The sequence below is a fragment of the Gouania willdenowi genome, chromosome 9, assembly GCF_900634775.1.
Source record: "Gouania willdenowi chromosome 9, fGouWil2.1, whole genome shotgun sequence".
Lineage (NCBI taxonomy): Eukaryota > Metazoa > Chordata > Actinopteri > Blenniiformes > Gobiesocidae > Gouania > Gouania willdenowi.
In genome coordinates this window covers 8,373,139-8,388,314 of record NC_041052.1, presented here as the reverse complement: position 1 = coordinate 8,388,314, position 15,176 = coordinate 8,373,139, and the positions used below count along the sequence as shown (strand labels likewise).

General features: G+C 38.1%; 1 protein-coding gene across 5 annotated transcripts in view; it reads right to left on the bottom strand.

Annotated features, from left to right (window-relative positions):
* The window catches only part of taok3a (TAO kinase 3a), a 90,784-nt gene that overhangs the window by 4,591 nt on the left and 71,017 nt on the right, over positions 1-15,176 (bottom strand). For 4 of the 5 annotated variants that reach the window (XM_028456912.1, XM_028456913.1, XM_028456911.1 and 1 more), the window contains 5 exons: positions 8,278-8,514; positions 6,704-6,832; positions 5,233-5,436; positions 4,103-4,342; positions 2,733-2,945 (listed from right to left, as the gene is read on the bottom strand). In XM_028456912.1, the coding sequence (XP_028312713.1) occupies positions 2,733-2,945; positions 4,103-4,342; positions 5,233-5,436; positions 6,704-6,832; positions 8,278-8,514 (1,023 nt within the window). Of the gene's footprint in view, positions 1-2,732; positions 2,946-4,102; positions 4,343-5,232; positions 5,437-6,703; positions 6,833-8,277; positions 8,515-10,179; positions 10,327-15,176 lie in introns of those variants that run through there. The other variant, XM_028456915.1, reaches the window with a different exon arrangement.

The window sequence follows — 15,176 nt, the reverse complement described above, 5'->3', positions numbered from 1 at the left end:
ATACATTATCATTATCTGTCATTAGCATGAATAAGGTGTCATGAAGGCTGCCATTATGTGTTGTTCGCTAAATTATGACACCTTTGGAGCTATGTTGGCATTTTTGGGTTTAGAGTTAAGTAGGGTTGGGGTCAATTACATTTTTCAGTTACAATTACGTTTTCAAATATCCATGATCAATTACAATTCAATTGTGATTACAGTGACCAGCATGTTTTCCAATTACAATTGAATTACAATTATTTTGTATCCTCAGAAAGTCAATTACAATTACATTCAATTACTGAGCCTGAAATAAATAACCTAATAAATGTTAACCTTCCTCTTGTGATAGCTTTCCATTAGCATCTCTTATGATAACAGGTCCTAAATCAGCTGTAAAATACACTAAAATCTAATATCTATCATCTGATTTATTTATCATCTATTAGTTAGCTTGTTAGACTTCCTAACCAATGAAAAAATAGGTTTTAATATTTTTGATATGGGCATCTGAGCTTTTTTTGTGTCAGTATAGCCCTCTATTTATTTTTTATTTTTCAAATGGGAAAATGTAGGTTGATATTAAACATTATTTATTATTAATTGTTAACTACACACAGTATGTATAGAACTGTACATAGAGCTGCAACATGGCTCCTCAGTTTTGCGCTAAATTATAATTGACAGTTTTTATAGAATTTTAATGGCAATTACAATTACAAGTCAACTGAACTCAATTCCAATTTAATTGTGATTGTGATTTTTAAAATTACAATTACATTTATAGATATGTCAGAATTGTCATTAATTATCAATTACGCAATTAAAATTATAATTGACCCCAACCCTGGTTAGGGGTTAGGTAAAGGAATGTGGTTTTTAATGAACCCCCCCAGGGAGTTCTGAGCCTCTCCCAGTTAGATAGAGGATGACAGGCCAACACTTGTCATTGGTGTTCCTCTCTTCCTACTGTCACTCATTAAAAAGGTTTGTGATATTGTATCAGTGTAAATACTGTCAGTGCTGTGGTGTAAAAATGGGACAGGGAACAGAAGTGGGGGATGGGTGCATCCTCCACAGTCTGTGTCTGTTTGGACACCCAGCCGTAAGGTCATGTGTCGTGTGCCATGAGGGTTCATAGAACTGTTAGCAGAGGTTCAGAGGTGGGAGTCTGTTTAGGTTTCACCTCTGTTTGGACCTCTCCCAGCTTCCAGCCTCCGCCCCTCCTACCCGTATATATAGGTATGTGGTGGAGGTGGGAGTGTTTTGGTGCAGTCCTGTCTGTTCTTTCTGGGTTAGATTTTATGTCATTCAATTTTAGGTGTTACATTTATTTTAGCTTTTAGTGTAAGCTCCCTCTAGTTGTTGGCGCTAGGAAGGGATAGTGGTTGGGGGTGTATATAAGGGTTCCAAGGAGGGGTCAGGGTTAGGGCTAGGGAGGAGATGGTTAGGGTTAGGGAAGGGATTTGGGATAGGGTAGTATTAAAGGAGGGAAAGGTTAGGGAAGGGAGAGGGGTTAAGGTTACAGCCAGGGAGGAGATGGGTTAGGGTTAGGGTAGGAATGGTTGGGGTTGGGGGAGAAGGGAGAAGGGAGGGCCGAGAGGTTAGGGTGAGGGCCATAGAGGGAATGGTTAGGGAATGACAGGGTTAGGGGAGGGTTTTTTTTGGGGGGGTTAGATTCCATTTTGGGGCAATTGGTTAGGTGTCAAGTTAGGGTTTATATGTCTGTATCTTTTTTCAGAGGAAGATCTTGATCGACCACGTACAAAGAGAGACTGGGGTCCACAGTAGCCTCCTGGGTTGTATTTCGAGAAAGGACAAAAGAAAGTTGGGACGGTTTGTTGTGGGACACTCTCTGAGAATGCTCATGTCTTCATACTCCAACCGCAGTGATGTCCCGGTCGGCAGGGGGGGGACGGCTCCGATAGTGATATGTGGCGATCAATACATTTCACTGAATGTTAGATTTAGAGTTAAAGGTAGGTAGGGTTTGGGTTTATGGGTTAGGTCTGGTTAGGGTTATGGATTAGGTAGGGTTAGGGTTTATGGGTTTGGGTTTATGGGTTAGGGGATAGGGGTTAGCTATGGTTAGGATTATGGATTAAGTAGGGTTAGGGGTTTATGGGTTTGGGTTTATGGGTTAGGGGATAGGGGTTAGCTATGGTTAGGGTTATGGATTAAGTAGGGTTAGGGTTTATGGGTTAGGGGATAGGGGTTAGCTATGGTTAGGATTATGGATTAAGTAGGGTTAGGGTTTATGGGTTTGGGTTTATGGGTTAGGGGATAGGGGTTAGCTATGGTTAGGATTATGGATTAAGTAGGGTTAGGGTTTATGGGTTAGGGGATGGGGTTAGCTATGGTTAGGGTTATGGATTAAGTAGGGTTAGGGTTTATGGGTTTGGGTTTATGGGTTAGGGGATAGGGGTTAGCTATGGTTAGGGTTATGGATTAGGTAGGGTTAGGGTTTATGGGTTAGGGTTTATGGGTTTGGGTTTATGGGTTTGGGTTTATGGGTTAGGGGATAGGGGTTAGCTATGGTTAGGGTTATGGATTAGGTAGGGTTAGGGGTTAAGGTAACAAATAACACTAACATCCTTCATGACACGTTATTAATGCTAATGACAAGTCTCATGTCATAATAATGACAACATAATGACAGCTTTTGTCTAAAACTTCAAGTGTAAGTGATTAATCTGTGGAGTTACAATAAAAAACACATTTTTGTCTTGAATCTGGACGTGTCCACTCACCGCCTGTGAGGCCATCATCTCATTGATGCTCTGCTCGTACTGCTCTGCTAAAATGGCCAACTTGCGCGTCTGCTCATCCTTCAGGGCCTTGAGCACCGTCTTGTGCTCGGTCTTGGGCGTCACCTCCATCTGGTGGTGGCGCAGGGCTTTGTATTGCTTGGTCTGGACCTTACATGTGTCCTGGAACTGCTTCTTAATCTGCAGCTCCAACACCTGGTCGACGGAACGGAAAGTGGGTTTTAAAACAGCGTTTCATTTCAAATGCTAAGGTTAGGGTTAAAGGTTTACGGCAGGGGTGTCAAAGTCGTTTTAGTTCATGAGCAAAACACAGTAGTTTGATCTCATTGTTATTTTATTATTATTGTGCCTTAGTTTACATTTCTATGTTTACATAAAATACAAAATATGCATGAAAGTGATCAAGTCCAAGCAATAACTGACATATATCAGTCCCAAAAGGATCTTCACTTTCAATTTCCTATATTTTGTGACCAAATTCTACTTGATTAAGGGAAATATTATGTAATAATTTGAGGAAAATTGAAGGATTGTGTAAGTATTTTGAGTTTGTTCAATAGTTTAACATTAAAATTTGGCACATGTAGTTTACAGCCTCTTTACGCCCACGCGTGGAGTCAAACTTATAGCCTTAATACTTATACAATAAATACATTGAAATGGAATCCACATGAAAGACTTTGCATGTTCTTACACCACTTTCCATCTTGATTCATTACATTTGTGTTGCATCAGTGTTTGATCAAAAACACAACCTGGAACCTGAAGGTTGTTGCTCACGCTTACAGCATCTTCAAGGGAAACCTCGGCTTTCTTTTTTAAAGACAATTTCAACTTTAAATAAAACCTAAACAATGTCATTCTTGATGAGATGCTTTACTCAGGGTTGGGCTCAATTATAATCCATCCATCCATCCATCTTCTCCCGCTTAGCCGTTTCCGGGTCGCGGGGGCAGCATCCTCAGTAGGGAGGCCCAGACTTCCCTCTCCCCGGCCACTTCCTCCAGCTCTTCCGGGGGGACCCCGAGACGTTCCCAGGCCAGCTGAGAGACATAGTCTCTCCAGCGTGTCCTGGGTCTTCCCCGGGGCCTCCTTCCGGAGGGACGTGCCCTGAACGCCTCACTAGGGAGGCGTTCAGGGGGCATCCTAATTATATCAATTATAATCATTACCTATATTTATTGATTGAATGTAATCGAGTTGTAATTGAACATGGATAATTAAGACAACATTGTAATTGAGTTTTAATTGAAGATGGATAATTGAAGACGTAGTTGTAATTGAACATGGATAATTGAAGATGTAATTGTAATTAAAACATGTAATTGACTCCAACCCTGGTTTGGACCCACCTTGAGGTTTTTGGGTTGCTGCCGCAGCTCCAGCACGTGTTTGCGGTGCAGTTCTCGCTCCCTCCTGTTGTTGTACTCGATCTGGTTCTCCAGCTCCGTCTGGTGCTGCAGGCGGATCAGGTCCATACGCAGCTTCTGCAGGTTCTTCAGCTGCCTGTGCTCCAGCTCCTGGGTGGACTCGTCGTGGCGGATCAGCATGGCGTGCTCCATCTCCTTCTGGGTCTTCTTCTTGGTCAGTTCCTGTGGAGATGAAATTAAAATTTAAAAAGCATCAACACTTGTTTCTGTTTCACATTCACACCTCGACGTAGTTTTCACCGTTTTTCCTACGGAAAAGCCTCTAAAGATTTGCAAACAGCTTTTCAGATTAGCACATTGTTGGCTTACTTTACTCTATAACTCTAATAATCTGCAGGATTTAGTTCATAAAAACACTTTAGATCCAAAGTGCATTGGGTGTATTTGGAAATCACAAGAAAATACATTTTTCCCACCAACAACAACGACGAGAAAAACATTCATGGCAGGGTTGGGGTCAATTTCATTTTTCAGTTACAATTACGTTTTTATTTATCCATGTTCAATTACAGTGACCGGCATTTTTTTCAATTACAATTGTTTTTTTTTACTCTCATAAAGTAGATTACAATTATGTTCTGAATCACTGAAGTTCCATTACAATTACTGAGCCTGAAATAAATAAACTAATAAAAGTTAACATTCCTCGTGTTAACTTTCTGTTAGCATCTCTTATGATAACTGGACCTAAATCAGCTGTAAAATACACTAAAAACAAATATCTATAATCTAATTTATATATATATATATATATATATATATATGTGTGTGTGTTTTTTAATGGTAAAATGTAAGAACTCTTGATATGAACTACACATGTGGAGAACTTTAACATGATTCCCCAGTTTTGCATTAAATTATAATTGAAAAATGTTGTCAAATTTTTATGGCAATTACAATTACAAAGTCAATTATCTAAACTCATTTACAATTTAATTATTATTACAACAGCAACATATTCTTAAATTATAATTATGCCATAATTGTATAATTGACCCCAACCCTGATTTAGAGATTGATTATTTAAATTTTTTTACATTACATTTACTAACCTCTCGTATCTGCTCCTGTTCCCCGTCGTGCCTCTTGATCATGACTTTGCGTTTGAAGGCGCGACAGTTTCGCTCGTAGAAAACTCTCTGCTGGCCCAGGAGGTGGGCCTCCTCCTCGGCCTGGGAATGTTGCATGTTCTCTTTGTGCTTGGAGAGACGCTCCTGCTTCTCCTTCTTGGGTGTGCTGTGGTCCTCGTTCATCTCCTGAGATGAGAGGCAAAAAACAAAAGCTGATTATTAAAAACTAATGATGAATATGGACAAACACAATGTTAAAAAAAAAAAAAAAAAACACATGAAAAGTGTCAAATTTTCATTTGCTTTTAGACTCAATCAGGAAGAGACTGCACAAAGCTAGCTGAATAGCATAACAGAATGTTTAATTAAATAAAGCTTCATGTGGCCTCCACTTACCATGTAATGTTTATTTAAATGTATATTTACTACTGCTATGTGCAATATTTTTTATTTAATATTTCCTGTAAAATACTCCAGAGCTTTTTTGTGTGCTTTAATTATCCACCATACTCATTTACATATCTCATACCACACACATTCATTTTTTTTGTTTATTGTTAAATATTTAGGCTTTAAAAAAAAAAAACTGTATTTGAATATTGTTTGGTATTTTTCATACAGTATCTTTATAAAAAAAATTCAGATATTTTAGTAAATACAATAGACGAGAAGCAAAAAAAAGGGCAAACATTTAAGATGATATACTACTTTGTGTTGCTAGCACATTATGTCCCAACGCAAGCATTTATAAGCGCTATACACTGCTCACTGTCCAGTATTTTGAATATATTTAGTATGTTGTTAAAATGGTTTGTGTATTCCTTTCTGCATAGGATAAATTGTGTATTTGGGAAGGGAAAACGGGTAAAGTAAAATCTCGTCTGTTTTCACTGATCTGCTTGAACAAGATTCCAGCCAAAGCTTTACAGAAGTAATTAAACTTCAGAACCAACACAAAGTTTTGACTAGGACCCTTTTAGGTGGATAAATGGACGTAGTTGTGTGTAATTTGTGAAAATAAACCACTTTCTTTGATATAAACCCAGCTAAAGTTAAACTAACCCATGTGTGTCCTTTTGTTAACTTTGCTTTAAAAGTTCACACGAAAGCATGGAACACACGCTCTCTTCTGTTCCTATCTCTCCCAGCCAGCTCTGCTGTAGTTTAACCCATCTGACCTACATTTCATCCCTTATCTTGGAACTGAAAACACTGTGTATGACCCCTCCGGTCCACAGGGACCTCTGTGGAGCACGGCTAAAGTTTCTGAAGGCATGAGTCCTCTGGTATGTGTGGACGTTCAGCAAGTAGGCTGAGTGACTCAATACGAGGCTCCAAAAAGAACCATTTTAGTGTTAGTGGGACGAAAGCGCTGAGTCAGCCACAGGACCATGCGTCACGTGACCAGAGGCTTGCAGAGGAGAACAGAAACAAGCAAGCGGATGAGGCACACCTCCTTTATCTTCTCTTTGCAGAGTTTGTACTGCTTTTTCTGATTATCCAGAAACGTGGTCAGCTCTTTTTTCTGCTGGCCAACAATCTGCTGCTGGAACTTCTTCTCGTCGGCCTGGGAGGTTTTTATCTGAAGAAAAAAATAAATACATTTGTGTTGGCATTATTTGCTTTTTCATTTGTCGTTATTTTCAATTTGTGTGACTGATGAAACAAAAAAAAAAAAACAAACACAATTTTATTGGACAGTAATGGAAATCCATTACCAAAAAATAAAAATATTTTTTGCAATAAACTAAATTAGTATAGTGGTGTCAGAGCAGGGACCTAGAGAGCTGCAGTCCTGCATGTTGTAGATGTTTTTTTTTTTTTAATATGTTAAGGTTTCATTTATTTAGACAAGTTGTTCCGATACGATGCCGATATTGCACCCTTGAGTATTGCCCGATACCGGTATCAATCCGATACGATAACGACACGAATCATACATACTTTCATTCCTTATTTTGTAGTGTGGAATGTTAGAAAAGGCTTGATCAAGTGGTGCTACTCTATAATAATAATAATAGTCAGCAACAGTAGATATGAGAAAAACTGACCCATTTATTATTAACCAATTGGTTACATAAATCTTAACCTTCAACATATAATATAATATATATCGGAGATTTTAGATGCAGTCCGATAAAATCTGACATTCTTTTTCTGGCTGATATCCAATATCAATATCGGATTGGGACACCCCTAATCATATATATATATATATATATATATATACATACACACTAACCCTAACCCTCCAACTTTCAAATCATTCATTAAAACTTACCTTTCTTTTTTGACTTGTTTGTAATTGTTTAAATTTTAAAGTGTCTGAGTTTTTGAAAAGCACTTGTAAATAAAATGAATTATTATTATTATTATTGTATAATATTTGGCCCAATATTGTATAATCCACATCTTCTTTTTGTGTCTAATCTCATGACTAATTGGGGACAGTGTTGAGTAAAGCTCTAACAAAACTCAAGTCGATAGAAATCATTGATTCCTCATGGGTTAAACAGCTGTAGAGTTACCGCTAGTGATGGGTACCAAATTCTCTACTTTACTGTACCGACCAAATTTCTCCGGTACTACCTGGTACTGATTCACGTTGAACTAAACTATGTCATGTTTCAGAACTTAAACGCATCTTTGTGACTGTGAGGGAGTAGACGAGTAGGCGATTTCCCATGTAGTACCTGAACACAACATTACACGCACAAGAACTGCTTTTTAATTTGTGCATTAAGGAAAAAAAAACAACAAAGAGGGCGTTGTTATAGTTAAGGGTTTTCACGATATAGACATTTTCTGAAACAAATGTTACAATACACAATACAAACAGTTGGATGTTGTTTTGATATAATTGTTAAAGATTGTCATTATTATTAATATTATTGTGAGGAATAAATAAGATAAATTGGAACAATTTGAGATTTGATCATTTATTAACACACAAAAGTAACGAAAATTGGTGAAAGGTACCCATCCCTTGTTACCGCGCTTTCTTATTAAGTCCTGCACGTAGCCCACCTCTTTCTCTGTGTGCACGGCGTGGCGTTTGGCGAGCTTCTCCAGCTCGATGTAGGCGTTGTTGGCCTGCGTCTCCACCTCCTTCTGCAGCTTTAGCCGATGCTCGTCCATCTCGGCCTTCAGCTTGTTCTCCAGGGCTATCAGCTGCTTCTGGTGCTGCCGTCGCATCCGTTTATAACCCGACATCTGCTCTCGAAGCTCGCTCTCCTGCTCATGCTCGTGAATCTGTTTGGTCACCTGTGGAGAACAAGTTGGAGAGCGTAAGCGGAATTATCGAGATTCAAGATATATCGGGTGTTCTATTTTGGAGATATAGAAAATTACAATATCGCCTATATCGATATTTTTATGGTGTATTTTGGTGTGAAATACTAAACTGGTACAAAATTAATCAGCGGTTTGTTAATAAATGTGCCTGTAAGGCATTTCGCATCAGCAAATTTAACCCAGTATTGATTTCCTGATGAGACTTTGAAATACAATCTATATTATTTATCGCCATTTTGTGAAAAAATGTTAGATCAGATTTGGTTTATATCGCCTAGCCCTAAGCGGAAAGATGTTGTAATTTATTGATGAGTCAAAAAAAAGAAAAGCAAATGATATAAAGATGATAAACGAGCTATTAGTCCTGGTTAAATCTTGGGGAAACAAGAACGTCCTTCAGTTGATTTTTAGAAAGACAGAAGAGATGGAAAATACAGGCAAATTTATTCACAGAAGCCTAGAGTCAAACAGAAGCGCTTTCATTGGATCAGTTACCCAATAGAGGTGCCCACCAATGATCTTTTCTTTTTTTTTTGAAAACTTTCTTTTTATTTTATTTTCAAATATTATAAAACAGAAAGACAAACGAAATAAAACAATTAAAAATAAATGGAAAAATACAAGAAAATTTAAATTACAGTAGAAACGGATTTCAAATCACAATTTTTAACAGATATGTATCTTTAAAGTGTCCATATTTAGCTGGAAAATTGCACAAATACAGTGTATCAACATTCAATGGGAGCCTATATTATCGTTTTTATTTTATTTTTTTTCTATTATTATTTCTGTATTTCTGTTTTTCCACTAGTTACTTATTTTTGAACAAAAAAGCTGATTCAAATATTTACTTTTGACTCTAGAGGTAATTAAAAAAAAACAGGATCACATTTTCAAATTAAAATTCCCTCCATTTTTGAGAACCAGTCGTTGTTTGGTGGTTCTTCCACATATTTTGCCAATCATTACGTGATATTTAAGTCGTCAGATCGGTTTCCCATTTTTGTTTTTATGTGCTCTGTTGGATGCTTAGTTTTCTCTAAAAGTGGTTGATAGAATTTGGAAAAAAGTCTCATTAAATTTCCTTTAAATGCTCCCCACAAATAATCTTGACTCTGTTAAAGCAAGACAAAATTAAAAGGTTACATCAACAAATAAAAGACACACTATGTGCTTCTTTTTTGTCAGTAATAATCTTCATCGAGCACAGTGGCTCTAGAACTTTTTGTCTCAAGTACCACCCTTGTCTAACTTCAACATTTTGCTCAGAATTTATTGGAAAAAAACAACTGTAAAGCATTTTGATGAAATGAACGAGTGATGATAACACATTTTAAAGAATCTCATATTGTAAATAAGTGGAATGAATATATTTCTAAAGTTTTTTTTTTAATAATTTCTGGTGATCTGTCTGGTGTGGGACTAAGACTGACCCTGGTATTTTCAGTTCATGTTCTAATCAAGATTATTTCCATCATTATTACTATGATTATCATTTTTTAACTAAAAATAAATATGACAAAATCCCATATTTTTAACTTCTTTGTTTGTTATTTTTCCACTTTCTCTCTCTCAAGTACCCCCTGTAGTGGTACGTGTACCCCCATTTGAGAAACACTGATCCAGCAGACAAACCTGAGGACAGAAAGGGTTTTCCACATCTATGTAGTACTCGCTCCGCATCTTCTCGTAACTTCCACCTGAACTCCTCAGGCCAAACATGGTGGCGACTTCAGCCAAGAGCACCAGCATTCAGGAACCTTTCCCGGACCCGGAGACCCCAACAGAACCACCGACCAACCAACCAACCAACCCCCCTCTTGCACGTGCTCCTTCTCCCCCTTTGTGGATGCTGAAACCACCAAACACTGACTCCTTCCTCCTCCTCGGAGCGCGTCTTGGCCGAGGCGAGGTTTGTGTGAACTGTGAATGAGGCGAGTTGCCTCTTTGGGCCAACAAGAGCACAGAGCGTCTCTTTTAGTGGGGCTAATGCTAAGCGGTGGACAGCAGGTGGGTCACATGAATACCTCATTTAGAAAGAGTGAGAGAAGTTTGAGAGGGTGGGGGAGAAGAGCAGGTCGAGAGGGTGGTCACGAAGGGGAAAACGGCAGATGGAGAGAATTAAACTGGGAGCAAAGAAATATGATTAAAAGTAAAATCGTTTGTTTAGTTTGTAGATGGAGAGAGAGGGGAGCGTGATGTGGAAATAAGGTTTATAGCTGAGCTCCTTTTCACCTTAATCTGCCCTGAATCAATAACCCTACTGTAATAGAGTCTCCCAATCCTGGTCACTCGCCTCAGCGCCACCACAAAGGGCCAAGTCACGTCATGTGACGCCTCTTTCACACGGGGCTCTGAGACTCACTGCAGGAGAACATGCTAAGGGAGGGCAAGGGGTGGCATGAAGGCTGAAGGTCAATGTTGTTCTGTGCATGTAAAAGCTGCTGGAGACTATTATTATTATTATTATTTTTATCATATATAGACAGAGTAGGCCTCATGAATCAATAAACTGAAGATCCTTTGCTTGAAAAAAGGTTGAAATTGCTGCTGAAAGGTTTGTTTTCATCCCCACCGTAAACATATAATTTGTTGACATTTTCGCGCATTGCATTGTGGGATGTGGCGTCACAGAGAGGAGTGTATAAAGGTCAGTTCACACCGAACACGACTGAAGCGACTAGTCACTTAAATTGCCCGTGATGAGTCGCTTGAACATTGTCACGCTTTTTGGTCGGTCACTTCATCGCTCCAGTCACTAGTATGTGTGTGCGGAGCCGGCGGCAGCAGCTGCTGCATGGAGAGCGCTGCACAGCCGTATGTTTACAGCACTTCTCATAGACAGCTCCACTTGTACTCACGGTTTAAATGATCAACTTACGGAGTTACTAAAGGCCGAGTTCACTCAAAATATACTTTAATTTTTATTTAAAAAGCTTATTCGAGGAGTATGTTGCTTTCATTTTCCGGGGGAGTTCAAATTTTTCAACTTTGAGTGACTTCCAGTGACCCAGGCCGCACAACAAAGTCAGTGGAATCACGTGAGTTCATGTCACTTGAAAGGAGGTGGCTTGATGTTGCTTGACGTTGCGTCATTTACATTGATTTTGAATGTAATCTAGTCACCATAGTCGTTTCAGTTGTGTTCGGTGAGAACGCACCTTTAGATTTTTTTTTTTTCTTAATTCTGATATCACAGGGATTATCGGGAACAAAAATGGTGTCAAGCCAAACACTGTCCTCTTTGTCTGACAAAGAACCAAAGGAAATCACAGAAAGAATGAAGCAAAAACATTTATATACATCTGATTACAGGACTCTATATCGCACAATGCAACGCGCAAAACTTTTCCGACAACATCAATGAGTGTCTACAGTGGAAATCAAAACAAACTTATTTTGTCATTGATTTATGAGGTATAAACTACGATTCCATCTAATAATAAAAAATATCTAACCATTGCATTTTGTCCCCATATTATTTAGCTTCAGGCTAACAGGATGTAGCTTTTCAGAAGCTTATCGTGCATCGTTAAATGTGTCCTGTCCCCTGGTCAGTGATAGTAAACATTGTATTCTAATAAATAAAGTAACATTCAAATGAATCAAGTTAAGACAACCCAGTGGATTCAAAAGAAAACTAAGGCATGTGTGCTTTAAGGAGGGGATAAACTGCTAAACTAAAAGACATCGATAGATTTGTGTTTCTTTATATTTTGGACAGACTGTGGATGTTTCCCACACTGTATCCTATGTGTGGGCTTTCTGTGTGTAATCAGAGCACAGTTCATAAGGCAGCATCTGGGGAGGGATGGGGTTATAGCTAGAAGCCACTTTTTATGCTCAACACAACGTACCCGTCTTAGAGTCGCGGCCCTCTCCGTGGCAGCTGGGATCGTGACCGTCGCTCAAAAGCAAACTGAAGATTTATTGTGGCTTTTGCCAGCATTTCATTCATTTGTTCTGCAACTGATGTTCATTCAGTCTTTCATTTTGAACAACAAGGTTCTTTTTACAGGAGCTTATCGATATGCACAGATAAGATTGTAGCTTTCTGAAAATCTGTGTTGGTCTAGGATCGTTCATCTCAACTATTTAGCACGTATCCTGCCTTGCTTCCAACAAGCCATTATTATCTTTAAATACTTTATGCATTTAATAGAGTATAAACTGTTTCTTTCATTTGCTTATATCTTTTTTCCCAATTAAATGTTAATTATTTTTTGGTTTCTAATGAATCCACAAGGTTAGAATAACACAAGGGCTAATAAGTACTTAAAATAACAATTCCTTAGCTTTTGTTTGTCTTTAATATGTGCGAAATATGCATCCATATTTTCCACCAGCGTTTGTTGCTCCTACAATTGCGTCAAAAGTACTTAAAGAAATTTGGAGGCGATCTGGATCAATATACTGATTCTGGATCAGTTTGAAAAATGGAAAAAAAAAAGAAAAAAAAGTATTATAATCATTGGCAAAATTTAAAAAATGCATATCTCGTTTCGTAATTGACTTTGTGAATTCTGACTCAGTCATGTTGGGTCGGTGATTTCATTATGGTCAGATCCAAATTGCACATTTTATCACATTTTTCCATAAGGAAACAGGGTTACCCATACATTTGGACCTACTGTATCGTTATTAAAGGAGGTAGAAATTTGCCAACGCCAATATCTGGCCAAGAGGATATTTGGCACTATGTGGAGGTTTGCACTTTCTGAGTTATCTTGTTTTTTTTATATGATGAAATGTTCTTTACATGGGCTATCAACTAAAACAGACCTTTCAGTCCTGATGTTATGGTCTCACAGAACAAAAGCAGTTTGTCTCCTCTGCACTAAAGACCTTTCTGTGTTGCTCAAATGCAACATACTGTCAAACTTGAGATTATCCTGACTTTATAAGACATGTTTTACCTTAAAGGAAGTCATTTGTCCTTAACTCAGAGAGCAAAAAGCATCTCCAAACCCCAGTTCGGGGTCCGAATTAATTTAACCTATAATAACCCCAAACCCTCCCTCTCTGTCACCACCTCTGTTTCTCCTTTGCTCATCTCCTCACTTTGCATGTAAAGCTTCAGATGGTTTCTTTATCCATCGTATCACCTCTTCAGCAAAGCATGCTACGTCTCTCACTCTATTTCCCTCTTCTTTTTTTAGTATTTATCTGTCTGTGCCTGTTACTCAAATCTGATTTAAAGTGAGCACAAGGATCTGTTGGAAAGGATTTTTCTATAATCCGTGTCCTCCACAACATCTTTTACCTTTTGTGCACCTGCACGTCACTCTCCATCACTAAAAATAAAATAAAACACATTTTAAAAATCAGCAATCAACAACTTTTCGATTGTAAGCGAGTCTTTAAATTATTTTCCCATATTTGAATTATTTAATCTTATTTTTATTCGCAGATTTCTGTCCTCCCCCCCTCCCTCCAATCCTTTGTCTACCTGCTGGTTCTGGTCTCTGTGAGTCGACGCATGTTGGAAGAAAAAGATGATGTCATCCTCTTTCAGTGCCTGTGGGCAGGACTGGTGCGATCGCACCACCGAGACGCTGTGGTTTACACCATGTTGTTCCCTCCAAGCAGTCGAGTGTGTGTTACTTTAACAGGATGAAGAGCTTTACTACGACTTTAATAAAGAAATCAGCAAAATACTGTTCCATTAGACTCCGAGTTAGGTAGAGTTTTAAGACGTTTCCTTAGAAGAAAGGGATGAAGTGCCGGTGGTGAGACAGTTTTCCTTTAACGTATAGATTGGATCTTTCTTTAGGCTAAACTAGGATGCCTTCCATGTTGCGGAAAACCTATTTTAGCTTTTACTACATCTGCGACAACATTATCAACATTATTGTTTTCTCACTCAGCTGCATTGGTTTCTGGAGAACAATAGGGTCGCTATGATTTTGCTTATGTAATTCCATGCTATCATATTAACTTCACTTCTTTAGGTCCTCCGATTTTCCATGATCATGGAAAACAAACGTAAAAAAAAATAGAATTTACATTCTGACAGAAAAAGCAATTTGACCCCAGTTTTTTTCTCATTTCATTTAAAATCGGGCCCTATATTAACACGGAAAGGCCTCATATGTATGTTTTGGGACCATCTCACACATTTACTCATTATTTTTCACCGGAAAACGGGTTATTTGATGTCTTGAAAGTGTGAAAAACAGACAAATATGACCAATTCCTCCCATAATCTCAGGAGTCTGCAAGGAGCCATTTTTGCCTCATCTCACCTGGATTAAAGTCCTTCTGGAGCCGAAAAAATACCTTCTCAATGAAGACAATACAATGTATTAAATTCTATACAGCTAAAATTATATAGAATAATGTTTGACCTAATTTGATTTGATTTAAATTGATCATGTAAATGGCAACGTAAATAAACTTAAAATTTAAATCAATAAATAACAACAAAGTATCTTGTGTCTTCAAATTCTTATGCATCTCAGTTTACATGAACACAATGTTATATAAAGATTTTTTTTTTTTAGTTAATGGATTTGAAAGGCTACAAAAAGTAACTTGAATTTGATAACATATGATCATGTTGGTCAACACATGCTAATTGCTCATTTCTTGCCACACATAAAGCATACATATTTAACCGGCACATTGACGGT